The sequence below is a fragment of the Schistocerca piceifrons genome, chromosome 5 (genome assembly GCF_021461385.2).
Source record: "Schistocerca piceifrons isolate TAMUIC-IGC-003096 chromosome 5, iqSchPice1.1, whole genome shotgun sequence".
Lineage (NCBI taxonomy): Eukaryota > Metazoa > Arthropoda > Insecta > Orthoptera > Acrididae > Schistocerca > Schistocerca piceifrons.
Genome location: NC_060142.1, coordinates 48,553,305 through 48,581,034, shown reverse-complemented (window position 1 = coordinate 48,581,034; position 27,730 = coordinate 48,553,305). Strand labels below are relative to the sequence as shown.

General features: G+C 39.9%; 1 protein-coding gene across 5 annotated transcripts in view; it reads left to right on the top strand.

The window, feature by feature from the left end:
* The window catches only part of LOC124798019 (protein MTSS 2), a 337,387-nt gene that overhangs the window by 286,460 nt on the left and 23,197 nt on the right, over positions 1–27,730 (top strand). For 2 of the 5 annotated variants that reach the window (XM_047261226.1, XM_047261221.1), the window contains exons 6-12: positions 10,054–10,289; positions 11,010–11,117; positions 11,540–11,725; positions 12,309–12,410; positions 14,409–14,598; positions 21,268–21,440; positions 23,086–23,332. In XM_047261226.1, coding sequence (XP_047117182.1) covers positions 10,054–10,289; positions 11,010–11,117; positions 11,540–11,725; positions 12,309–12,410; positions 14,409–14,598; positions 21,268–21,440; positions 23,086–23,332 — 1,242 coding nt within the window. The remainder of the gene's footprint in view (positions 1–10,053; positions 10,290–11,009; positions 11,118–11,539; positions 11,726–12,308; positions 12,411–14,408; positions 14,599–21,267; positions 21,441–23,085; positions 23,333–27,730) is intronic. The other 3 variants (XM_047261223.1, XM_047261222.1, XM_047261225.1) reach the window with 3 other exon arrangements.

The following is a 27,730-nucleotide window of genomic DNA, read 5'->3' as shown; positions in this document are numbered from 1 at the left end:
TGCTAGTAAAACAACAAACAGCACGTGACTTACTGGAAGAAGATGCGGGTAGAGAATCTTGGCTATCAGACAAGATCAGCCAACAGAAACTGTACATTCTGTGCAAGTTTGGAAGTATTATAAGATTGGTGCAAGGAAAACAAGAAGTAGAAAGAAAGGAAATAAACTGTGCTTACCAGTGCAACAGTTAGACGCAGCAGCAAAAGAGAGAAGATCTAGACAGTTGCCAAGAAAAAAAAAGTAAAGCCTTCAGTCGAACGCCAAGTATTGGAAGAGAGCAGCAGCAGCAGCAGCTCTGACGATGCTGATCATGTCTGGCACATTGATTCCTGTGATACTTTTACACAAATGGTGACCAAATGTTGAAACATTGAAGAAGGGGGCGTCATTGTAGTCAAAGTATAAGGGAAAACTGCCACGAGTTGTCACTGTTATGTTGTTCAAGCTATTAAAATGTACAGTGATGTCCGTGAAGTAATTTTTTTTAAGAGAATTGTTTCTACTAGAAAATTTGAAGCTGCAGAAGATGAAGCTATCTTTGTTGCTTCAATTGAAATTGCCAAATTACGCAGTCCAATACCTGGCACTAGGGCTCGCAATGAAAACATGATCTGATTGTAGACCGTTGTCGGTGCATTCACTGTGCACTATTTATGATATTTCTACGATCTTTTCAAAAATTTACTCATAAAGGTGTGTTTAGGATTGTTCCCAATATTGTTGCAATTAATTTTTATATTTAAGTTCCTGTAATTTATTTATCTAACCGAGGTCCAGTTAAACCAGCCACTCGGGTTAAATAGTCCAAAAGTAGGGTCAAAGTAGTTATCCATTTCTGTAGAATCTGTGTGAGACACTGCAAAAAAGAAAGTGCCTGTAATTTTTGTACATGGTTTGCCCCAGATACACGAATAACATGCTTTATGTACAATAATTCTACTGAGTGGTAATTTTTCTCACAGAATGTTCTGTAGCTTTCGTTTTACAGGATGTTACTTCATATTGAGTATTTTGCCAAGTATTTTATTATAAATTTTCATTCTCAGTAAGTGTATAACATAGCCCACGCTTGTCCTCTTATACCAGGATCAGAATAACAGTGATTGATTGCTAGTTGTTTACGGACTGCTCCGATGATAGCAAGCAATCAGAGCATGAGTTTGTTTTAGGGAATGTACGAAACTGTGTAATTATTTAGGAAAGTGATCAGACAATTATGTAACTTCATTCAATGCAAACTCATTGTCAGTGCCGTACAATAACGGGGGACTGCGGAACCGTCGTGCAGCTGTTACTGCTGGAGCTACATTGCACTAGCATTTATGTTGTTCTGATGCGGGTTTTGTTCCAAGTTTACGTAAGCTGTAGATAGGCGTGGCTTTTGGTTTTTCAAATCGCATAAAATTGTTGCAACTTCACTTCTAATCTTTTGCTGGTCTTTTCGCCAGAGTTATTAAATGTATCCACAGAGCTTTTCTTTCCTTTATACTTGAGTTGTGCTCTTGAGTCCGAATTCTGGTTTCATGTAGCTTTCGACAGCGGTGTATCCTGTGCAAGCCTCTGTATCTCAGCAGAACTGTTTTTGTTGTGCTCTTCGGTCCAAAGACTGCTTTGATGCAGCTCCCCATGATACTCTTGCTTTGTGCAAGCCTCTTCGTCTCCGATTAACTTCTGCAACCTACATCCTTCTGAATCTGCGTATAGCGTATTCATCTTTCTGTCTCCCTTCACGATTTTTACCCTCCACGCTTCCCTCCAATACTAAATTGGTGATCCCTTGATGCCTCAGAATATGGTATCTTCTTCTAGTCACGTTGTGCCACACTTCTTTTCTCTCCATTTCTGTTCATTGCCTTCACACTAGTTACGTGACCTACCAGTGTAATCTTCAGCATTCTTCTATAGCACAAAATTTCCAAAGTTTCTACTTCCTTCTTGTTCATTTATCGCCCACGTTTCACTTCCATACATGATTACACAGAACTACTACAAATTAAAACAGTTTGAATCTGTTTCTGCAGACAACACCAAGTCTGCCTCTTCAACTCCTTAATTCTCTCTATTACTGAGTTAATTACTTAGAATAATATATTGTGAAATAACACGTGTTCATTGGATTCTCTTGTGTTTGGTACCAAGGAAAGAAAAAGAACAATAGGGCGATTGTTTTCCATCACCTGACGTATTCTACATGTTTACGTTAGGAAGGCACCCGTTTTCAAAAGAACATGTTACTATTAAGCCAAGCTTTTCTAACCTTCTGACTGATTAAATAGTAAAATTAGACAGTTTTCTCACAGATATACACACACTCAAAATGACGGCATTAGTTTCACGCTGGACACCAATGTAGATACACTATTTGGTCAAAAGTATCCGGACACCATCAAAAACATGTTTTTCATATTAGGTGCATTGTGCTGCCACCTACTGCCAGGTACTCCTTATCAGCGACCTCAGCAGTCATTAGACATCTTGGGAGCTCAGGATGGGGCGCTCCACGGAACTCCACGTGGTCAGGTGATCGGGTGTCACTTGTCATACACCATTGCATGAGGTTTCCACACTCCTAAACATCTCTAGGTCCACTGTTTCCGACGTGATAGTGAAGTGGAAACGTGAAGGGACAAGTACAGCGCAAAAGCGTACAGGCCGACCACGTCTGCTGACTGAGAGAGAGACCACCTACAGTTGAAGAGGGTCGTAATGTGTAATAGGCAGACATCTATCCAGACCATCACACATGAATCCCAAACTACATCAGGATACACTGCAAGTACTATGACAGTTACACGGCAGGTGAGAGAACTTGGATCTCATGGTCGAGCGGCTGCTCATAAGCGACACATCACGCCGGTAAATGCCAAACGACGCTTCGCTTGGTGTAAGGAGCGTAAACATTGGACGATTGAACAGTGGAAAAACGTTGTGTGAAGTGACAAATCACGGTACGCAATGTTGCGATCCGATGGCACGGTGTGGGTATGGGGAATGCCCGGTGAACGTCATCTGCCAGCGTGTGTACTGTCTACAGGAGAATTCGGAGGCGGTGGCGTTATTGTGTGGTCGTGTTTTTCATGGAGGGGCCTTACACCCTCTTGCTTCCCACTGTTGAAGAGCAATTAGGTGATGGCATCTTTCAACAAGATCGAGCACCTGTTCATAATGCACCGCCTGTGGCGGAGTGGTTACAAAACAATAACATCCCTGTGATGGACTGGCCTGCGCAGAGTCCTGACTTGAATCCCACAGAACACCTTTGGGATATTTTGGAACACCGACTTAGTGCCTGGCCTCAATGGCCGACATCGATACCTCTCCTTCCTGCAGCACTCCGTGAAGAATGGGCTGCTATTCCCCCAAGGAACCTTCCAGCACCTGGTGAACGTATGCCTGCGAGAGGGGAAGCTGTCACAAAGGCTAAGTGTGGGCCAACACGATATTGAATTCCAGCATTACCGATGGAGGGCGCCACGAACTTGTAAGTAATTTTCAGCCAGGTGTCCGGATACTTTTGATAGTTTCAAGGTACTCGCTCATGAATATGCGCGCGCATCCTTTCGTGCAACAAAGCAGATAGCGTTCAGAAGACTCAACTCAATATTTTGTCAGGACGCGAAAGTGTGATTTAGTCCATTCCGTGTAACATTGTACCATCTCGGAGATAGCAGACACAAAATACTTTGAAGAATAGATTTTGGGAAAGTTACGGAAAAAGTGGAACGGCAGTCTGTTCGGGATAAGAAGAAAAAAAGCTCCAGCGACATTCCGGACAGGTAGTAGTGTAATTGGTGGAGTATGCTTGACAGTTAGAACATTTAATTTGCAGGGAATTCTTACTACACAAGAATCTCGTTTATCCAGACTAGGTGGTATCGGAAATATTCTACTAAATTGAAAAACTTAAGTATGTACTAAAATATTCAGACCCTTTATTTTGTCTCTGACAAGGACCACTGTTTTGCACTTAAGTTCTGTAATTATTGTAGCGTTTCACTTTCAGTTCGGCTGGAGTTGTTTCCTGGCTACGTCTTAGGTACACCATTAGTTTTTTTGCGTCTGTGCTGTTGCCTCCGCCTAAGGAATTATTTCTTCCCCTGAAACGCCACCTTCGTTGTGTAGGTCACCATCGGTGTCGCACCGTCACTCTGCAACCAGGTATCTACATCACCATATTGTGCATCCGAACAACCAGGAACGAAGGCGTTTGCAAAGCACCAGACTAAGGCGGTGGAATCGCAAATTGCACGTCATACTGGTTTCCATAACTTCAGAAGCAATAAATTAGAAGCATGCTCCCAAGAAGATGCAAGAATAAAAATCGCATATTTGATATTTGCGTACCTCTATACAGAAACTTCTTCAGTTAATTTACGCATCAGATGTCTTCTGTGTATTCATTTGATGTTCTCCAGTACACTCTGCTCCATCGGTTGTGTTTTCACGCTCGGCACAAATCATCGTGAAACTGGTTTTTAAAAGTGGCACTGCCCATCCACGCATTGTTTTGTGACTTGTTTAAAACGGCCGAACAGGACCGATTAACATGTTTCAACGCACGCGGATGGTTCACCCGAGCGCTAGCCGCGCGTGTTAGCACGCCGCTTGCAGGATTCGAACAGATGCACCGGGCTCCGCATCGAATCCACCGGGCAGATTAACCCTTTTGCTGCTGTGAGCGTTATATACGTCCCGCTACGTCACTCGCTAACGGCTGTAGGACGTGTATACTCGCGCCGCTTGGGTTTTCTACAGTGCTGTGGACGTCTCTCAATTCGTATTGAGCCGCCTATCTCTCACTACTGCGGACGATTTGTACTGACGAGTTGTACTACCATATCTCGGTGAATAAAAGAGCTTTGAGTATTTGTCATACAACTTACGTGCCTAATTGTGTACTATCATTTGCAAAAAGCCTAGTTTCTACATCTTGAATTGTTTGAGATATTATGATTATTATGGCCTCATGATTCGCAATGCTCAAGGACTGGATGTAAAACCCAATAACTCGAGAACGACATCTCAAATAAAATTTCGATATCTTACGTACATTTTACTCACTGCAATGTTCGAGCTAAAATCAAGCATATGAAAAGTTAACGCCCTGTGTTATTACCCCTGCGAACCCTTTAAAATTTCATGCAGTGTTTTATCTAACTCGACTCAGTGCTGTAGCACGGATAACGAAAAGAATTTCAGTTCTTTATCGGGAGTGAAGATGTCAGACTAAAAGTTGTGCAAAAATCAATTTTTTTTTCACGTAATAGTTTTCGAAAAATCAAATGGTAAGTGTTTAATGTCGGCCGGAGCGCCGTCTCTCAGTACAGGGACCAGCATTTGGCGAGCAGTACAGCCATTACAAAATCCGCCTCAACACGATAGGGAGAGAGCACGTTTGTAACAGCAGAACAGTCAACAACGAGGGTCGGTGTACCTTTGGCATTTCCCACATCTGACTAGGTGAATACCACCAAATACTGCCTTAATTACATGACTCGCAAACATTTAGAAACCGTTCATAGAATTCTACACTGCACGCAGTCATTTCGGGTTACATATATTCTGCCCTCGAGAGGGGTAGTGGGAGGGGGTTGGGGTTGTGTAACGGGATGGTCATAAGAAGGGCATCAATCCACCCCTTAAGTTAACTGTGCCAGATCCAGTAGTAACCGTGGCAACCCCGCATAGACGCTGGACACAAGAAAAAGTATAATATACACGGGTGTTTCGATTGATAGAACAACTCGATCTTTACACCTATTATAACCCCTTGCCAAGTCATGTAATCAGAAAGCCAGCATCCAATAAAGTAAATCCATATTCGTCTCCATTATAAGTCTGGAGTGGGATTAAGTTTTCGGAGGAAATAACTTCAGAGTCTTTTTTGAAGTTTTCTGCAGCCGAGTCTTTTTTGAAGTTTTCTGCAGCCACAGTATCCCGTGTAAAACTTCCACCTGTCACTGAAAGCTGCCGTTATTCCATGATCAGCTTTACATTTTCCAGCCATCCTTGGCTATCTCTGAAGTTAGTATCGCCATTACTGTTTTAAATTTAACGACTTTTCCTGCAGGGTAAGATTGGATATCAGAAAATAGTGCTGTCTTTTCTCATTGAACCAAACGTATAATGCTTCATCCAATGTTTTCATTTGTTGCTTTATTTATTGTGTTGTGGTTTTGCAGACTCTCTTTACTCATCATGTTGAAGTGGAAGCCTCCAATTTCTTTTGCGTGACTGACTGACACAGCTCATCTACTTACACCATACTCAGCAGCTATGTTTTTCAGCCATGTGTTCAGCCTTTCCAACTGTTTGTCTCTCGAAACAGCCATTTTCTTTTGCTTCAAAGTCATTTCATTCACACACTCAAAACATGGGAATAAAGTAAAAGTACCAGTAGCGTCTGAACTACGTAAGGAACAGATCCATGCCAAGTGTGGGACCAGCCATGTTTTGTTACCTGCTGTGCCAACACAGCTGGTGTATGTACACCATACTGTACCAACTGTATACCACACATTTTCATGTTAAAAGGAAACAAAAAATGGATCCAGATAAATTGGAAATCTGGAATAATGACTGCCAGATAGAGGAGGTTCTTATGTACGTAAATTATTACTGTTGTTTTTGAGTATCAGTGTAGTATTTCGGGCCAACCACAGCTGTCTCGGAGCCACAACTTGCCAAAGTCATCATGGAAGATATGTGTTTGATTATCAAATTGATCTCCAAATGTTTGCTGTGAGACATGGAAATTTGAACATCCAGACATGGCGGGCTTTCCTCATGTAAAAGTATCCTTAGCCATTGATCTTGAGTACTTGAACATGAGGCCTTAGTCTGAATTCATCGCTTGCTTTTTGTGTATCGTCTATTCCTGCACAAATGGTTTTTTATGTGTTATGCTTCAGCATCAACAAAAGAGCCCGCCAGCCATTACACATAATGTTCATATTGTGTCGAGCTGTTAATGCAGAACCACTTCAGTTCTGTTGATTGATCATTATCATTGATGCTGATGGTTGTGGATGAGAGTGGTGGTTTCTGATGAATCCCAGTGCAGCATGAGTGGGGATTTGTGTTACCAGCTAGTGTGAACAGAAAACGAGGGGATGGAGAGTTAAGATGCTCAAAACATAATGGAATTTACCAACGAGTGTGTGTGTTTAGTCACGGACTAGGCCATTGCGGCAGTCAGTTCAATAACTCCAGTAGCAGGATACAAAGAATATTATTCTTTCGATATGGCAGAGGGACATGAACAATTTACGTTGATGCAGTGTACTGTTTGTGAACAGTGCTCATCTCCACAGGTCTATACAGACACCTGTTGCTGACACACACTACAGTGAGGAAACTCTGCATACAGCATATTTGGCGAATGTAAATATAATAGAGCATTTGTGGGCTACTCTTGACATATTTTGTGGGGGATGTTAGTATGCCAGGCATCTCTGGGTCTGGGGGGAAACTCATCCATAGAGAAATGAAAATATACAGGACACTGTTGCAGAAGTAATGATAAAAGCATGCCAGATTTATAATAACTCAAAGTCTGCAAGATTGGCAGAATTTTAAAGCAGTACAAAATTTAGCATATACGTCAATGCAAGATGCTTTTAATAGTTTCTACAAAGAAATTCTGTCTCGAGATCTGCTAGAAAATTCAAAAAGATTCTTCGCATGTGTAAAGCATACCAGCATCATGACACAATCAATAACTTCACTGCATGGCAGCAGTGATAATTTTACCAGTGGCAGTGCCACTGAAAAGCGAAGTTACTAGACACACACAATTTAAATTGGAACCATGCACTGAAAATGTTGCGAGAAAGGCGAACCAAAGACTGTATTTCGTAGGTAGAACACTTCTCAGGTGTAACAAATCTACTAGAGAGATGGCCTACACTACATTTACCAGTACTCTTGTGGAGTATTGCTGTGTGGTATGGATCCTTACCATATAGAATTAACAGAGTACATAAAAAAAGGTCAAAGATGGCCTGCTTGCTTTGTGTTGTTGTTAGAGTGTAACGGATATGATACCCCAGTTGGGTGGCAGTGTTTAAAACAATGGCCTTTTTCGTTGCGGCATGATCTTTTCATGAAATTTAATCGGGCTTTCTTCTTTGAATTTGAAAATGCTAGAAAAATAGTCTGAAATCGGTTTGATGAACTCTCTGGCCAGGCACTTAAGTGTGAATTATAGAATAGCCATGTAGAAGTAATCTGTATGTACAGTGTGCATCCCAAAGAAAATGAGATAGGACCTCTAATGTCTTGTCAGATTGGATCAGCAACACAGTGTTAACTTAAGATGCAATCTTCAGCATGTTATATTGTACAGGTATGTAGAGGTAATGCTGAGAAGCAGTTGGGGGAACGGGGTGGGTTTGGGAATGTGCTGTGTAGCTGTAAAGAAAACTGCATACAAAACACTTGTGTGACCAGTTCTAGGTTATGCCATAGTTATCAGAATTACATGGCAGTATGCTGTAATTTTTGGTTGCTGCTGTATTATGAAGAGAGACCAGAATATAATGCTTATGGTGCTGCCATAACACTTGGACATTTTCGCATGATGAGGCTTGGATGCCAGCTGGAATAACCAAATTATTTGACCTCTATTTTAGATGATAAATAGGTCAGTGTCCAGTGCCTTTCAAACAACTGAGAAAACATAGAACTTTATCTCAAGAATCTTAAAAAGTCATTTATTGTCTTTCTTATTGTTTTTTGATCTATAGAATTTGAATATTTCAGTGTTCGTCCCTTTGTAGACTTGTACTGTAACTTCATGAAAATATGAAGGAGACATTACATCAGTATATAATCTGACAGAAACACTATAAAAACTTAGCTATTGTGAATTTTCTGTTTGCTGTATTTGCTGTGCAATTCAGTAACTAGCCATTTGTATTTTTTCACTACGTGTTAAATTGTAACTTAGAGTGGTGCCTGTTCCACTGCAAGAACCCTCCACTCATGCTAAGCCCCCATAAATGTCTCAGATTAACTGGTGAGTCTGTAGATGGTGATATGAGGTGTACAGTGTAGCTGGCCACTCTTTCCCTCCCAAGTTTCACTAATTAAGCCGTTACATCTTCAATTGACTTGGAGAGCTGCCGCCTAGAAGTTCTTCCTACCTGTTATGCGGAGGCGCTCTTCTAGTTTTTATTTCCTCTTGCAGAGCTGTCAGGTTCTGAAAGTGCGATACTACTGTCTGTTTTATGTAATGAAGTGGGGAAAAAGTATAGCTTTTTTCCGAATAATTTTTTTGGGGTGCCATTATGGTGCGTTTATTTAGGAAACACCGTAAAATCAACTTCACAGTGATTATGAGCTAACTATTAATGGTATGAGAGCATAGTCTACTGCATGACAAGATCAAAAGGCATCCTATTGACAGACTTCAGACTATGGCACACAGTCTGTAACTTGAGCATGTAGTTGGTATAGTTCTTATAAGATCGTACATCTTTGACTGTGCCAAAATTATTCATTCGTTTATTAAATCAACGTTTCCTGTCATTGTAAAATTACTGAAAGGTAGTAATTATGACCCGGAGACTCCTACTAATGACTGAGTGGCAAAAGGCAACTTATGTTGGCAAATACTTATTAACAACAAATTATTTGATTCATGCTAGCATAAATGTACTTTCCCTACGTATCTCTTTACTGTCGTTACAAGCAGGTTTCTGCATCTGCAGCTCATTCCACTGGCTCTGAAAGCACCAGGTAGCTAACTGTCACTGTCACATGGGAACCTACCACTCACTCCTTACTCCATAGGTACTGCAGCGCTTCACATGAGTGAAACTGCAAAACTGGAAAGAAAGTAAAATGCACTCTTACCTGCAAATAAGGGGTACCTTATACTATGATGATTGAGCTTGTGGACAAAATTAGAGCGTGAGAATACTTAAGTGTAAATAGTTAATTTGCATGTCACACAGAGCTTTTAATAATTTATAGTACATAAACTGTGTTCCACATCTAGATTAAGACTGATGTAAGGTAAGAATTCTTAAAAGTTTTCTTTCTTTCCAGAATACAAACGTGCCCGTGCTGAACTAAAGAAGCGATCGACAGATACTCTGCGATTGCAAAAGAAAGCTCGAAAGGGCAAGAATGGTGAATTGCAGCGCAGGGTAGAGAGCTGCTTGCAAGACGTGAATGAACGCCGGCAACTTTTGGAGGAAACTGAAAAGAAGGCAGTGCGTGAGGCACTTGTAGAAGAACGCAGCAGATACTGCCTGCTGGTTGCTTTCTTGAAACCGGTTGTGGTGAGTTTAAAGTGAAAATATAAAGCAAAAGCAAATAAACTAATGAATAGATGAAAACATGTTATTGTAGAACGGACACTGTAACAATATGACCGAGCGAGGTGGCGCAGTGGTTAGACACTGGACTCGCATTTGGGAGGACGACGGTTCAATCCCGCGTCCGGCCATCCTGATTTAGGTTTTCCGTGATTTCCCTAAATCGCTCCAGGCAAATGCCGGGATGGTTCCTTTCAAAGGGCCCGGCCGACTTCCTTCCCCGTCCTTCCCTAATCCGATGAGACCGATGACCTCGCTGTCTGGTCTCCTTCCCCAAAACAACCAACCAACCAATAATATCAATGAAATTTTGGCTGTAGTTAGATGTTTGTGAATGTCACACTCAACTGCTACTGCAATTTGTATATACCACCTCCACCCCACCCCTAAAAAAGTGAATTTTGAGGAGGTGGAATATATTTATTTTGTGACATAAATTAAAAGTTTGATATAGTTGTGTACACAAAAATAGAAGTCTGCTGTAGGACTGATTTATAATTGCAGACGGCATTGGAGCGTTTATCATACTGACGCAGTTAATGTTTTCTCCTTTGAAAGAAAAAGTTGATTTCTTAGAAAAAAATATATTTTGTGACTCGCAACCCAATGTTGAAACTAAGTGTTGGTTAATTATTTTAACCAAATTGAAAGCAGAAGACGATCATAATATTTATTATTGCACAGGATGAAGAAGTTGCCATGCTGTCGGAGCTGTCACATCTTCAAGAAGTTGTTGATCAAATTCAGAAACATACAGCTGACCCATACACGCTACCACCTGCAAGTGAACAAGTGAGTAGCTGGCTCTATCCAAGTAAGGTATTATGGTTCTGCGCTAATCTACAGTAACGTTCAGTGGGATTGCTATTAAAAGTTCGAAGTCATCAAGTTTGAATGATCAAAATAACACCTCTTTAATTTTTTAACTGTAAATTTGGGATATCACTAACAGTTAAGCTGCTGAAGTTACCACCTTCTACTTGGTATCAGGGGGAATGCAGGTTCTTACTATTACAACTACTTGTCAATAAAAGAAATGTCAGTCACTTAAAACATTTATGTATAAAATAATGTATACATATATTTACATTCAGTTATTACTGAATGTTGGCAGCTCCTAAAATTAATTTATATCAATAGTTGTCCAAGAACAAATTTTTTTTGCCTTTGGGGATATAACAACTCTTCTATGAACATATTTCCTGTTTTTTCAGGTGATTGCAGATCTAAAGGGCTCTGATAGCAACTGGTCATTCCAAACACCACCAAGCAGTCCCAGCTCTCTTGGGTCACGAAAATCGAGCATGTGTAGCATCAGCTCACTTAACAGTTCTTCCAGTGGAAGTAGCAAGTCACATCATTCTCCAAGTCACCATTACTGGCATCGGTCATTGTCTCAGGTATTGTGATAACTTTCTTATGCATTTTATACTTGAACTTTCAGACGGTGCATGTCATGCGTACAGTGTTACATTTTTCTTCCTTGGAATGCATATAGATTTATCTACCTGCTTGTTTCAGTATTGTGTAACTGAATTTGTTGGTTTTCTTAGTGTACAGTTTTTCGATCTAAATATCATAGATTACACTTTAGCGACCCACTTAACTTTTTGCCTACAGAACAACTATTACTGTTTCTCATTTTTTTGGTAAGTTACTGGTTTGGAAAGAGTGTAAATCTGTGTGTCCTAGTGTAATTTTTTGTATTAAAAGATCTGTAGATATTGATCTTAGGTATCTGAACTTTGTTTGGAGCATGCGTATTAACATTATTAAATTGTGCAGTTCTTTGTATATCAGCTGATGCTTAAAACGTTTTATATTTTCTTAACATATTTGTTTCTAATTTGCGATACGTTTTGCAACAGACTACTGTTTTCAATTAATTTCTGCTTCATACTGGTTTTTTTATTTAGTGTTTTTTTTTTATTTTAAGTTTTCTTCTTTCTTTGATGTGATCGCATCTGATGTTTCTCTATGTAGCATCCCCTGCCTGCAAGCTTACCACGCATATCCAGTGTTTCTTCCCAGGATTCGGGCTTCACATCACAGGATACGCTGTTTGTGCGGCCACCGGCAGTACAGGTAGTTAGAAATTAAAGTTGTTTCCCTTTTATCAGAAAAATAAAGTTTGCTGTTTGTGATTGTTCTGTGTGGGCATGCTCTGGTAGATCCGCATGTGCTGCTTGAAAATCAAAAGTTGTTCATAGCTATATTATGCTGTGCACTAATTTTCCAGCGTTACTAACAGTTACGTAACCCTTCTTGTGCCTTTCAGTACAGTGACTGTGATGCACTGCTAGACAAATTCTGGCTGAGTGCCACATGCTAATAATGATAGGTAGGTTTCTCAAAAGAAGATAAACAGTATATTCAGCAGATATAAGATGGGCTGCTGACAAGCCTGCAGTTTCATTGAGTGTTGCAACATCGGAGGCTTATACACTAGGAACATATGTAATTCCATGGAATAGGTGAAGCTGCCATTGTACCTTCTCATGTATGATCAAGGTTGAGAGTGACAATGGAGTATTATTGCAGTATTTGCTGGAATAGAAACAAAAATAATATACAATGCTCCTTTAAAATACCTGGAACACATCTTATAAAGGTTACACTTTTATGTATTTAAATGCTGGGACTTGCAGGTGGGTTATCTGTTGAACTAATATAGTGTTCAAATAACATATATTAATTTTTTGTTTTCGTTTTGGGAGTGGGGGGTGGATGTTAGTGGGTAGAAGAGTATTAGTGGAACTCTCACCTTTTCTGAGACATGAATAAGGACAAGGTGGAAAGCTCTCAGCCTGACATTGGAAAATTACTGGAAGTTAAAACACATTACATTCTGGGCAATTTCTTCTATGTCTTTCCACTAAGTGTGATTCTGTGCTAAGTGTATCTAAGAGTGCAATAATTTCTCCATAAGACTCTAGATACCATATATGGTCAAAGCTTCATTTATATGTGGGATGTAAATCTGTTGAGCAGGCTGGAAACTGAATCAGTTTGTGCTTTGAGATCATTAAATTTTTGCACTGCAAATCCCTATCATTAAATTTTTGCACTGCAAATCCCTCTTGTGGTTAGTTTAATTGCCCTGATAAAGAGATAAATATTTGTGCTTTGTAGTTGAAGCCTCTTCTAGCAGTTTTTTTTTCTTCCCTCAGTTAAACGAGCATTTGTGGGTATAGTTTAAAAATCATTTACCCTTTGTGATGTAATCAAAAAGAGCAATTCTTATTGCAGCTAAGAAACTGCTGGCCATGATGATCCCAGAATAGTCGTAAGCTCTTTGGTGCCAGGCCATCAGATTCCATTCACTTTTGTTGACTACAATTTCAATTCTGTTTGGAAATGATGAACCTATGCCTCACCCTTAGTACCAAATAAGTACACAAAATTATTCAGATCATATTACTGCAATCCACACATTGCCGAGAAGTTTTTCACATTTGCTTTTACTCAGCATTCAACAAATGCAACATCCACATTACGCAAAGCATTTTTGTCATTAAATCTTAAGAGTTAAATTTAACTTACTTTCCTATGATGATGTGTCAGCTATATTGTATACCATTAATAGATAAACATCCAATGCTATAATGTGCACTATCTGAATATTTCCATATATATGATTACAATATGAGGATATTCTTCGTGTGGATTATCTTAAAAAGGCTACAATTAAATAAGACTAGCTATGTTTTGAACTATTGAAAATGAAGAAAAACTTCTTAAAATTTCTTTAGATAATACAATGACCTAATCAAAGAATTGCTTGATGGCACAGTAGTACAGTTTACAAATTTGAATGAAAAACACATCTTAGCTACTTCAGAAATAAGTATCCATGTACCAAATACACACACAGAGAAAAATGTTCAGCAAGAAGAAAATAAAAAAAAATCATTCACATTATTTGACAAGTACCTACCAGGCTGAGAACTATTTGCCTTGCCCATGTATTCTTAACCCTCACACAGTAATTATGTTGAGTAGTAGTTGTAAACTTGTTCATGTTGGCACATTCTTTGCCTGAATTGGTTTCCTTGTAGCAGAATATCATTGTTTTTGTTGCAGGTGTCAAATGCTTCTGAACAGAGCAGCAGTGGTAGTAACCCCAGTACACCATCAGCCCCTTTTGTGAGTGCCAGTTCAACCAGCACGCTTCCCACAACTACTGCAACCTGGCCAAATCTACAAGAGACTCTACAGTTTGAGCGTGCTGCCACAGCAATTATGAATGATCGTCCACATACAATTTCATCAGGTATACTTCGCCATTTGGTAGTTAGTTAAAATGTATGTGGATATGTGAACCATATATTATTAATGGAAGGCCATAATGTGATAGAACTTTGTATCGATATATAATATCAGTACATGTATGCTCAGCTTATGTTTGGCTATCAAAAGTTGTTAGCTGTGCCATTGTAGTTCACTGTGGTTACTAACAGAATAGTGCATGTGGCTCGTGTGGAAAATAAGTTATTTGAGTGTTTATGAATCATCATTATTCTTTGCTGTCTTGTCAGGAAGAGGTACTGTCTCTCTCCATTCGTTCTAAACTCATATAAACACTAAAGATTACGGTTTCAGATTATTTGTTTTACTTCCATACAATGTGGATATCAGAATATCTTATCCTGAAGACATAGGCATAAAATGTGCAGGAAGATGTCAAATGCAGCCACATGCACACTTATGATGCTGTAACTTCATCCTGTAACTTGTTCTAACTTTGCTTTGGTATTACTCAACAGGAGTTCGTATTTAACTTCAACATTAAATTTGGGAAGGATATAAGAGAACTATGAAAACTACAAAGCACAGAATTTCATGTGGTGTCCATGTTGTATTCACAAGGAAAGTACTGAGACAGAATTGCTGAAAATGGACAATAAGGAAGAGATTCAAATTCATCACCGGGCACTAAAGGCATTGCTTTCTTGATGTAACCATCTGCACCTTTTGCACATGCCCCGGAATTTCTTCTTCTAAGATACTTCTGTTGAAGTTGTTACATTGAATTTCCTGCCCTTTTCACTTAATTTTTCTTCTGTGTATCATGTTAAGTAATCTCTCTTTTAAATGACAGGTAGTTAAAAAAGTCTCAAAAAATATATACAGTTACTTACAGGACTTTGCACATGGATAATTAGTAGTTGTGTGCAAATGTAGGCTAAAGTTACAAGAAAAGTGAAAAGAAGTCAGGCAATGAATTTGAAAAGGCCACAACAAACCATAATTCATAACATGAAATTAAATAAGAAGTAATAGGATTAAAAATTGGAAGAAAACCTTCCTTCTGTTTAAGTACTTCGTCTGGTGTCATTCACTCATTAAATGTTTCCTTGCTAACACACATTGTAAACTCTGTTATCTGACACCAGTGCTTGACATAGTGCCTTCTAAGATGACTGGATAAAATGACCTTTCAGGATCATATCCTGTCTGTGAAATTTTACCTGAGCTTATCCTCCTCCCTAAAAACACTCTAACTTTGTCTTTTCTTGTGATGTATCAAAGTGTTTGTCCTTTCAGTGTACTTGTTTTTAATGTGATGGTATATTGATATTCTGTCACATTAGGAGTAGCAGATTTCTGTTTGAAAAAGTTGCTGGTGCCTACTGTTCCTGGATTTTGTTTAGAACAGTAACAAATCTAGAAACTTCACAGAATACACAAGTTATGAGAGAATTTAATCTGCTAAAAATAATAGTGGAAGAAAGAGTAAAACTACTGATGAAGGAAGACATCTGAGTAGGTTCTCTCTGCTAAGCAGCTCACTTTATTATGTACACAAATAACACACTATCGGTGAAAACAGTGAGATGAGGCAGCATAAACCAGCCATGATAGGAAGTGGAATTTATGGAAGCCATAAGTGGGGTTTACACGGTGTAATTTTACACTCTTCCCTACTGCAGAATGTGTTGATGTGTGGAGGAAACCGTTATATAAGCAAGAGTCATTACTTATAAATGTAAAACATCGCAGAAGTTCTTGAATGTTTTGGGTGGATGTGTAATGGCCTTCCGTGGGTCATCATCAGGTCTGCTTTTGAGAAACTGAGGACAGCTACAATTCTGGGGTATATTTCATATAGGTGGAAAGCTTACTTTCAGCCTTGATAAATATTCTTCAGTCATGTAAAATTTTACTTTTCTTCATATATATGCGCACGTATGTTCCTTTTTTTCTTTTTTCTCAATTCTGAAACTTGCACATTTTCTCTTCTTCTCCATTTCTGATGAACTACTTAAAAATTTCCTTCCCCAAATAATAATAATAATAATGATAATAATAATGATAATAATAATGATAATAATAATGATAATATGATAATGATAATAATGATTATAATATGATAATGATTATAATGATTATAATGATTATAATGATTATAATGATGATAATGATGATAATGATTATAATGATGATAATGATGATAATGATAATAATGATGATAATGATAATAATAATAATAATAATAATAATACACAATACAATAATACTCAATACACTTACATGATCACATTGCCACAAATATAGAATACATCACATACATTCAGCAACAGAAAGATTCACATTAAGCAGAAAGAAAGAAGGAAGGGAATTTATCGACATAAAAAACCTACATTATGGACAGGTAGAGAATTTAAGAAAATTCTTTATAGAACGAGCAGAAACTAGCAAAATACACAAAGCAATCACTCATATAAATACATCGGGTACACAATTGCAATTTCATAACCACTTCTACAACCCTGTAGATCACATTAATATCAACAGATACGAAGAAAGTAAATTGGAAAAAGAAAACACTACATGGCAAGCACCCATATCATCTAACACAGCTACACATCGATCAAGACGCATCCAACACATGGCTAAGAAAAGGCAATATATACAGTGAGATGGAAGGATTCATGATTGCAATACAGGATCAAACAATAAACACCAGATATTACAGTAAGCATATTATTAAAGATCCCAATACCACAACAGATAAATGCAGATTTTGCAAACAACAAACAGGAACAGTAGACCACATCACAAGCAGATGTACAATATTAGCAAATACAGAATACACCAGAAGACATGAGAATGTAGCAAAAAGAATACATCAACAACCTGCCATACGACATAAATAAAACAACATGTTCCCACATACAAGTATGCACCACAAAATGTACTGGAGAATAATGAATACAAATTATACTGGAACAGAACCATTACAACAGATAAAATAACACCACATAACAAACCTGACATCATACTCATCAATAAAAAGAAGAAATTAACACAACTAATCGAAATATCCATACCCAATACAACAAATATACAGAAGAAAACACGAGAAAAAAATTGAAAAATACGTCCAACTGGCTGAGTAAGTCAAGGACATGTGGCATCAGGATAAAGTTGACATTGTACCAATTATACTATCAACTACAGGAGTCATACCACACAATATCCACCAGTACATCAACGCAATACAGCTACATCCAAACGTATATATACAACTTCAGAAATCTGTAATTATTGATATATGTTCAATCACCAGAAAGTTCCTAAATGCAATATAACATATATTGTAGAGTTAAAAGGAAGTCACGCTTGATCAGGTCCGTATCACTTTATTTTTAACCAGATATAACTTCTGAGAAAGGAAAGAAAATAATAATAAAAATAATAATACCCAACACGAAAATTTTGCTGTAATCATACAGTGCAATGGCACAAAAGGCCCATACAAAGTTCATTGGTGAAGAACTCCAACAATCTGTCCCCCCCCCCCCCCCCCCCCCCCCCCCCCCTCCCCCCGCCCAGTCTCAGTACCATGTAGTAGTCACTTTTAATGGGTAGGCTCCTGCACACAGGCAGTCAGCAGTTACCTCTGTGGTGCAGCATCTGCTGTGCCTGTGCCTGTAACCTCAGCAGCCAGCACTGGCTGAAACCCACTGCCTAGTTTTCAGGTAAACAGATTAAAATAGCAAATGGTATTACAACATGAATGTAATATTTAAGAAACTACTAGGAAGACAATGGCATATTCCTTTATACAGGGGGTGAGTGGACTGTTTTGGGTAAGCATACTTTATGCCAAATTACGCTTCACATTTTTTGTCCAGCCACTCATCATCTAGATGTATTTCAGTGATTATCAACAACACTGCGGGTTTTGTGTGGTGAAAATGAGAATTACCTGGCTATCATAAAGGATCATAAGGATTGTATAGTAGAAAGCTGATAGCGAGACACAAGTTTTCTTACTGGGATCATTAGCCCAGTCAACGAAGACCAAAAAAGATCAAATAGGGTGGAAAAATAGTGGTTGAAAATTTTTATCCAGTGGTAGGAAGGAGTATCATGAACAGAATACTAAAAATCCAGGCTGGCGGGGTGTGAGCATAGGTGTGTGGGGGTGTTTGAAGATTACTTTTTTTTTGTTGAATAACTGGAAAATTGTTGCGTGTAGTGAAAACATTTACCAGAACAAAAGTGAACAACATGAAACTTGCAACAATACAAAAAAGAAATAGGGCTATAAGTTTCTGCATTGCAGGATGTGGAAAAATTGTATATAATTAAAAAATAGTGTGTTGATAATGAGGGGAAGGTAGGTAGCTAAATTGTGGTCATGTACTGCACTCCTTCATAGGTCTGCAAACTGAAGATTGAGGAAGTGATTCCACGTATCTGCCCCACAGTGTGAGAAGCAACTACAGGGTGTTTAACAATGTTAAACCAATCCTCTGCAGCCTCCTTATGAATCACTGGCAACACACTGTGCAGACATGCTTAGGGTGTTTATTTTCAACACAATGCGTTAACAGCACATGGAACCGAGATATGAGTGAGAAATAAAACTAACGCAAGAGATGCACATAGATGGAACCTATGTACAGCTCTAAACACTTTTTTACAGTGCTAAAGCACGTACGGCAGCTGTTACGTTCTCCTGGCAAAGGCAGCTTCCGCCATCAACAGTACTGCTTACTTTTTGTTTTGCAGAGTGGATATAGCTTCCCAGCATTTCCTGTCTATTTCTTTTATGTGAATAGGCAAAATTAACTTCCTTGAACGAGTGTTTACGTAGTATCGATATTTCCAGTTTACTAGATGAGTGCTCGTTTGCTGCTGTTATGTAAAAATGTTGAACAGTTGGCACTGTCAACTGCCTGTCTCACTGAAGAGCCTGTCCAAAGTGTAATATAAGGGTATCTAATGCATCTCGCCAGCCTCAGCTTTCCAAACATCCAAACAGCCGGCCGCGGTGGTCTAGCGGTTCTAGGCGCTCAGTCCGGAACCGCGGGACTGCTACGGTCGCAGGTTCGAATCCTGCCTCGGGCATGGACGTGTGTGATGTCTTAGGTTAGTTAGGTTTAACTAGTTCTAAGTTCTAGGGGACTGATGACCACAGATGTTAAGTCCCATAGTGCTCAGAGCCATTTGAACCATTTTTGAACTTTCCAAACATCTTAAGAGGCCAGGACGATTAATCATAGACCTCCCTTTGTAACAAAAGTGGGTCACCTGCTTGTTTTTTATCTTCAGATATCTCCATGTAAGTCAAGCAATGCAATGTAGTAGATTCATGTTCTCGACTTAAACAGGGTCAGTCCCATTCCGTGAGATATGTTCACATCTGTCTCGCAAGATATGCTGTAGATGCACAGTAAATGGCTCCACTCAGTGCAGCCCATTCTACAAGTGCCAGCAATTCCTGAATGTGAGAAATTTACACAATATACCAGTAACACAGTTTATGGTTAGGGAATTGCAATATCTTACTGATCAATCAATAATTGAACATCAAGTGACTACAACACAATTACATGTCTTAATAGTATGTTGTAGGCCACATTTATCAGCCCCATCCTGTTCTCAACAAAACTACAAATTATAAACTTCTCTGACATTGTTTATAGGAACTCATTTTACACAGAAGCTCACTTAATTGCTGCAAGTAAGTATTCACTTAATAAGCTGAAAATAACTCCACTATATATACAGGAGCTCAGAGAACTTACTTTGTCTGCTCACATAAGAGAACTGGATAGGAAATGCTATAGAGTTTGAGTCTGTCTACAAAATCAAAAGTGAGCAGTGCTCATTCCTGGAAGAATGCTACAACTGGTGTACGGGATGATGGAGAATCAATTTTCTCTCCAGCTGTGTAGAATAGTGTGCAGAAATATATGTAGAGTCTGTTCATATGTGTTTCTTGAATTACTAACTCACATCTGTATTCCATTTAGTGTTAATGCACTTAGTGGAAAGTAAACATCCCCAGACAGGTCAGCACACTGTGTTGCCTGTGATCCATAAGACATGCTAAGGATTCTTGATATGATATTGTGAAAGACTCTGCAGGTGTTTCTTGTCATCTGTGGGGTAGATAATGGGAGGCATCACCTGATATATTCCCCTGCTTATCCCTTAATATCACTCAACTGCACTTAGATATAGCACACACATTTCATATTTGTGCTTAAACCACTTTGTTTAAAAGTAAAAATTTATTTTATACCATTAAAACACCATTTTTAAAAATCTGCGACTTTCCCATCACCAACAATGCAGAAACTATAAGCCTTAGAGAAAAAGTTATTGGTACCTTTATTGTAGGAAAGTCAATGTAGTTTTACTTTTTTTTGTATTGTAAAACATTTCTGCTAGGACGGACACACACACACACACACACACACACACACACACACAAACAAACGCTGACACTGACACGATCACCACTACTCTGGATTTTTTTAGTGTATCATTCGTAACACTTCCTCCTATCACTGTACATAAATTTGCAACTACACGATTTTTCCCCATAATTTACTTTGTTGACAGACTACATTAAGGATATAGAAAACTGTGTTACGCAAAGGTTTTGCTTCTGTACAGGGAACACAATTGCCTTTTTCAGCATACGAACGCGGTCATCAGAGACCACCACTGACAGTATACACATTCCAAGCACCTGAAGCAAGCCACTCACAGCCAGTGAGTCCAGTTTCTGCATTGGGAGTGGCAGCTGCAACATCAACTACAGCAACAACAGATGATGGGTCTGTTCAGTTAAGACAGTCTGTTAACAAGGTATGTTACAGATTTTACACTAACTTAGGTCTCAGTTCATGGTATTCCACAATGTGACCACATTAAATGCTGCCTTACTTAAAGTGTAATGGTTATGGGGACCTGCAAGTTCATTAGATAAAGATTCATTTAAGCTCCTTGTGAATTTATACATCTTTTACCACAATTTTGGTTAGTGCTGCTTAATTTTCCTTTTGCAGGTATATAACGGTGAAAGTCCATAATTGTCAAGTGAACACCACAACTGATAATAAATAGTTGAACTATACTTACATTTGTTCTAAGCCAGTTCTGTATTGTGAGGCTTTAGAGATTTTTTCTGTATATTTTATTTTAACAATATTTTGAGAATTTTACTTTAACTATTTATTTCATTACATTAATCAGTGTTTGTCAATATAATATACTGTGGATACATAAAAAATTCCTCTCAAGTGGTGGCAGGAATAAACACACACAAAAGAAAGAGGAAATGTGGAAGCTTCTGGAGCCAGTAGCTCCTTCTGGTAGAAGGGTTGAAGGGAAAGGAAGGGGGATGAAGGAAAAGGACTTGTGAGGTTTAGGAGATGGGAAGAGTTATGGAAAAGTCACTCAGAACCCCGGGTTGCAGGGTAAAATGCAAGTTGGAATACAAAAGATATAGAAAAATAAAAATAAGACAAAGAATAAAAATAAGATTGAGAAAAAAAGAACAGGTACTGAAAAGAAAGGTCAGTACTTCAGAAATTAACTTACTTTAGGCTACATGTGTGGTGAGGACAAAGCACATATTGTTAAGCCGGTACCCACATGCAGAGTTGTAAGAAACTCGTCAGGTGGGAGAAACCAGACGGCCAATGGGGTGAAACAGGCACTGAGGTCAAGACTGTCATCTCGCAGAGCACCATCATCACTTATTTCATTCTCATAACTCACCTGTCCTGAATTTATGTTAATTTGTGTGGTCTCAGCCTTCTTTTTAAAATAGCAACTACCCCTTTTGTTCAATCCCTTTTATTCACTCCCTTTTATTTTTTAAGTTGTCAGGTTTTTAATCTTGTCTGGTGCAGGCACCAACAATTGGTTTCTTCTTCTCTTCCCATCCAGTAAGTCTCCACTGACCTGAGATTGAGAGTGACTTTTTTTGCAACTCTTCCCGTTTCCTAAACCTTACCAGTGTGTTTTCTCCTGCCACCGCTTGGCAAGTATTTTCTGCCAATCCGTACTGTATTACATTTAATTAATTGACAATATTATGAGAAGGATAGTTGCTACTCATCTTACAGCAGAGATGCTAAGTTACAGATAGGCACAATGGAAAGACTGCCGGACAAAGCTTTCATTCGAACAGGCATTCATCAGAATAAATGCACACACGTGCGTGCCTTAGCAGCCACAGACTGTGTGTGTGTGTGTGTGTGTGTGTGTGTGTTTTCTGACGAAGGCCTTTTTGGCTGAAAGACTTTTTTGAAAGTCTTTCTGTTATGCCCTTCTGTTATGCCCTTCTGTGATTGAGCATCTCTGCTATAAGGTGAGTAGCAACTATCCTTTTCGTAATATTGTCATTATTTTATCCCAGATATTCCATTGTTTGATTTAATTAATTGCTTTGTTGGGAGTAGTCGGTAGCTTTTGATGAACAGTACTAATGATCAGTGTTTATTATGTGCAGCAGCAGCAGCAACAACAGCAACAGCCTGTGTATGCTCGGCCTCCGATCCCTCAGCGTTGCTCTTCACTTGAGAGGCCTTCAAGACCAACAACTGCCTCACCAAAAATGTCTATACCATCAGCCAGTACACAGGCTGGCATTGCGAAGGCTGCAGCAGCTATTGCTGCTGGCCGGTCAGTTCATTTAAAGACTGATCCTCCGAAAATTATTTTGCCTGGTGCACAACAGTCTGCAAGCAAGGGTAAGAGTAATGTTGTTACAGTAAATGATCTGAGCACCCACGGTAGATTTACTGTAAGCTATTTTAAAAAATGACAAATGGATAACAGAGTGCTTTCTACTTGATATCTTAAACTCAGTGCCTTGCTACTTCCACTAGTATTCTTCCAAGTTTGTTCTACATGTAATACTTATGGTATCGTTGATAGCTGTGGAAGCAGCCCTGTACCATGGCTCACATGCTCCAGGCTTAAGTTTAACTCTACCACTGTTGACAAAGGGTCACCAACCCTTTTCACTTGCAAGGTGAGATTAAAAGAGTCATATCTGTCACACAACTGGTTGTGGCCCCATAGCACTCGATCCACGAAATCTGACCTCTGGACTGGAAACAGTAAATACTAAAAATCTCCATTTAACCCCCATGTTGCTGTTATACAATATTATTAGGAATTCTGGCAAAGCAAAACTCTTGTGACAGCAGTTCAAAGATGTGAAGGCCAGGAAATTACACCAAAACGTTCAGGAAATTATGCCAAAATCAGACGCATTCCTCTGAAACTTACATATTTTACTAATTCAGTTCAGTTAGTCAAATCAGTGTCTTTGACCAGCACTTCGTAATGGTGCTTTTGTTAAGCACCATGTTTAGATTAATTTTATGTGGTGGTGCTTTGTCAATCTGACTTCCGGAAGCTATTTTATATGATGCTGGATATATGTTAATTAAATTTGTCACGTTCATAAATTGCACTTGATTGTGGTGTTTGCAATCAATCTAAACAAAGAATTAATGATATGGTTATAATAGAGGGAAACATTCCACGTAGGAAATATATATCTAAAAACAAAGATGATGTGACTTACCAAATGAAAGTGCTGGCTGCTTGTGTCTGTATGTGTGGATGGATATGTGCGTGTGTGCGAGTGTATACCTGTCCTTTTTTCCCCCTAAGGTAAGTCTTTCCGCTCCCGGGATTGGAATGACTCCTTACCCTCTCCTTTAAAACCCACTTCCTTTCGTCTTCCCCTCTCCTTCCCTCTTTCCTGATGAGGCAACAGTTTGTTGCGAAAGCTTGAATTTTGTGTGTATGTTTGTGTGTCTGTCGACCTGCCAGCACTTTCATTTGGTAAGTCACATCATCTTTGTTTTTAGATATATAAACAAAGAATTATGTGTGCCAGCTGCAAAAGTGGGATCAAAGTTGATTACAATTGGTTTTTTGTTTCCCCAAAATTTCTTATCTAGCCTATGGCCAAATTGGTTGCATTTTTCTTCTACGAACTTAAACAATTCATATAATTCTAGGATGGAACAATATATAAAATAAGGGAAACAAAGTAGCAGAAAACACTATTCACACCAGCTTTCAGGCTCTTGCTCTTTTTCTAGTAAATGTCCATGCTTTCATATACGTAACCATCTACACACACACACTCACACACACTCACACACTCCCGTGGCCACTGGTAGTCTGTCTTGCCATGCGAATGTTTGTGTGGGGGGTCTGTGGGGTTGTGTGTCTGGATGACTTCTTACCAGAAAAAGAGAAAGAGCTCAAAAGCTAGTATGTATAGTGTTTACTGTTTCAAAGCTTCGCACATCAGTTCATTGTAGGAGAGAGTGGTTGGCTTTCTTTTATTTTATGTAATTAATATAATTCTGCCATACACTAAAACGTCAAAAGAAAACATGCCCACATAACTAAAAATTATCTAGGGGCCGCTTTCTGGAGCACAGTCAAAGTGCCTCACATCAGACCTAGCAGCAGTGTGTCCCACAGTGAAATATCTTTACCCTTGGCATCCTACAAACTTCTTCAGGAGGTATACTTATAAATTAAAAAAAAAAAAAATTTAACATTATTCAAGGAAAAACAGAGATTTATTAGTATTATGACTTATTTAATAAATGCTGTTGTGATCACATTTAAGTTGTTGATTTTCGTTTTTAGACGACCAATTTCGCCCCTTCTACAGGGTGGCGCACGAAATGTTACCATTTTGTTTTTGAATATAAACTTTATTGTCAGTACAATCTGAAAGGAACATATACTACAATGAAGAGCCGTCCATGGAGATTTGTTCTAACTCAGCACATGCTCAATATGTCCACCATTTCATTTCTTAACTTCCTTCAAATGAACACTGAAGTTAGTGATTACCCTACGGAGCATGTCTTCCATAATTTCACTGCAAACTTGAAGAATAAGTCTTCTGAGCTCCATTAAATAACGTGGACATTTTGCGAAAATTTTGTCCTTTAGGTACCCCCAAAGAAAAAAGTAACATACACTCCTGGAAATTGAAATAAGAACACCGTGAATTCATTGTCCCAGGAAGGGGAAACTTTATTGACACATTCCTGGGGTCAGATACATCACATGATCACACTGACAGAACCACAGGCACATAGACACAGGCAACAGAGCATGCACAATGTCGGCACTAGTACAGTGTATATCCACCTTTCGCAGCAATGCAGGCTGCTATTCTCCCATGGAGACGATCGTAGAGATGCTGGATGTAGTCCTGTGGAACGGCTTGCCATGCCATTTCCACCTGGCGCCTCAGTTGGACCAGCGTTCGTGCCGGACGTGCAGACCGCGTGAGACGACGCTTCATCCAGTCCCAAACATGCTCAATGTGGGACAGATCCGGAGATCTTGCTAGCCAGGGTAGTTGACTTACACCTTCTAGAGCACGTTGGGTGGCACGGGATACATGCGGATGTGCATTGTCCTGTTGGAACAGCAAGTTCCCTTGCCGGTCTAGAAATGGTAGAACGATGGGTTCGATGACGGTTTGGATGTACCGTGCACTATTCAGTGTCCCCTCGACGATCACCAGTGGTGTACAGCCAGTGTAGGAGATCGCTCCCCACACCATGATGCCGGGTGTTGGCCCTGTGTGCCTCGGTCGTATGCAATCCTGATTGTGGCGCTCACCTGCACGGCGCCAAACACGCATACAACCATAATTGGCACCAAGGCAGAAGCGACTCTCATCGCTGAAGACGACATGTCTCCATTCGTCCCTCCATTCACGCCTGTCGCGACACCACTGGAGGCGGGCTGCACGATGTTGGGGCGTGAGCGGAAGACGGCCTAACGGTGTGCGGGACCGTAGCCCAACTTCATGGAGACGGTTGCGAATGGTCCTCGCCGATACCCCAGGAGCAACAGTGTCCCTAATTTGCTGGGAAGTGGCGGTGCGGTCCCCTACGGCACTGCGTAGGATCCTACGGTCTTGGCGTGCATCCGTGCGTCGCTGCGGTCCGGTCCCAGGTCGATGGGCACGTGCACCTTCCGCCGACCACTGGCGACAACATCGATGTACTGTGGAGACCTCACGCCCCACGTGTTGAGCAATTCGGCGGTACGTCCACCCGGCCTCCCGCATGCCCACTATACGCCCTCGCTCAAAGTCCGTCAACTGCACATACGGTTCACGTCCACGCTGTCGCGGCATGCCACCAGTGTTAAAGACTGCGATGGAGCTCCGTATGCCACGGCAAACTGGCTGACACTGACGGCGGCGGTGCACAAATGCTGCGCAGCTAGCGCCATTCGACAGCCAACACCGCGGTTCCTGGTGTGTCCGCTGTGCCGTGCGTGTGATCATTGCTTGTACAGCCCTCTTGCAGTGTCCGGAGCAAGTATGGTGGGTCTGACACACCGGTGTCAATGTGTTCTTTTTTCCATTTCTGGGAGTGTAGGTTGAGGTCTGGACTATTGGGGGGCCAATTTTGTCCATCATTGAAGCAAACCTGAGTGAAATGATCCGCATGTCGAAATGCTCGTGTAAAAACTCCAACACAGTGTTTTCAGTATGTGGCCTTGCTCCATCTTGCATGAACCACTGTATGTTGAAGGGCAAGGCAGTAGCAAGAAGCTGTGGAATGAAGCTATTGCGAAGCATGCTCAAATAACGCTCACTGTTCAGTTTCTTCAAAGTAAAAGAGCCAATAAGTCCATGACTGGGAATTGCTGCCCACGCTGTAATCCTCGGAGCATAATGTTGTCGTTCATGAAGCACTTGTGGGTTTTCAGTGGCCCAAAAGTGTAAATTTTGTTTGTTAACCACACCGTCTAAATGAAAATGCGCCTCGTCTGAAAACCAAACGTTGTTGAGAGGTTCTTCCCTATCCTCCCCCCACTGAGCAAACAGTAGTCTCTGCTGCTTGTGTTCTTCAGTGAGCTTCTGTGCACAAGTCATCTTGTATGGGTACATAAGGAGGTCACTTTTAAGAAGTCGTCGAACGGAGCGTCTGGATATTCCCAGTTGCACTGCTGCCTTTCTACATGATTTCCCGGGACTTCTCTCTACAACAACTAGTACCGCTTCAATATTCTCCGGCGAATAAACAGGCTTAGGCCAAGGTCGCTTCGCTTCCAATACTGTTCCTTCCTGTACAAAT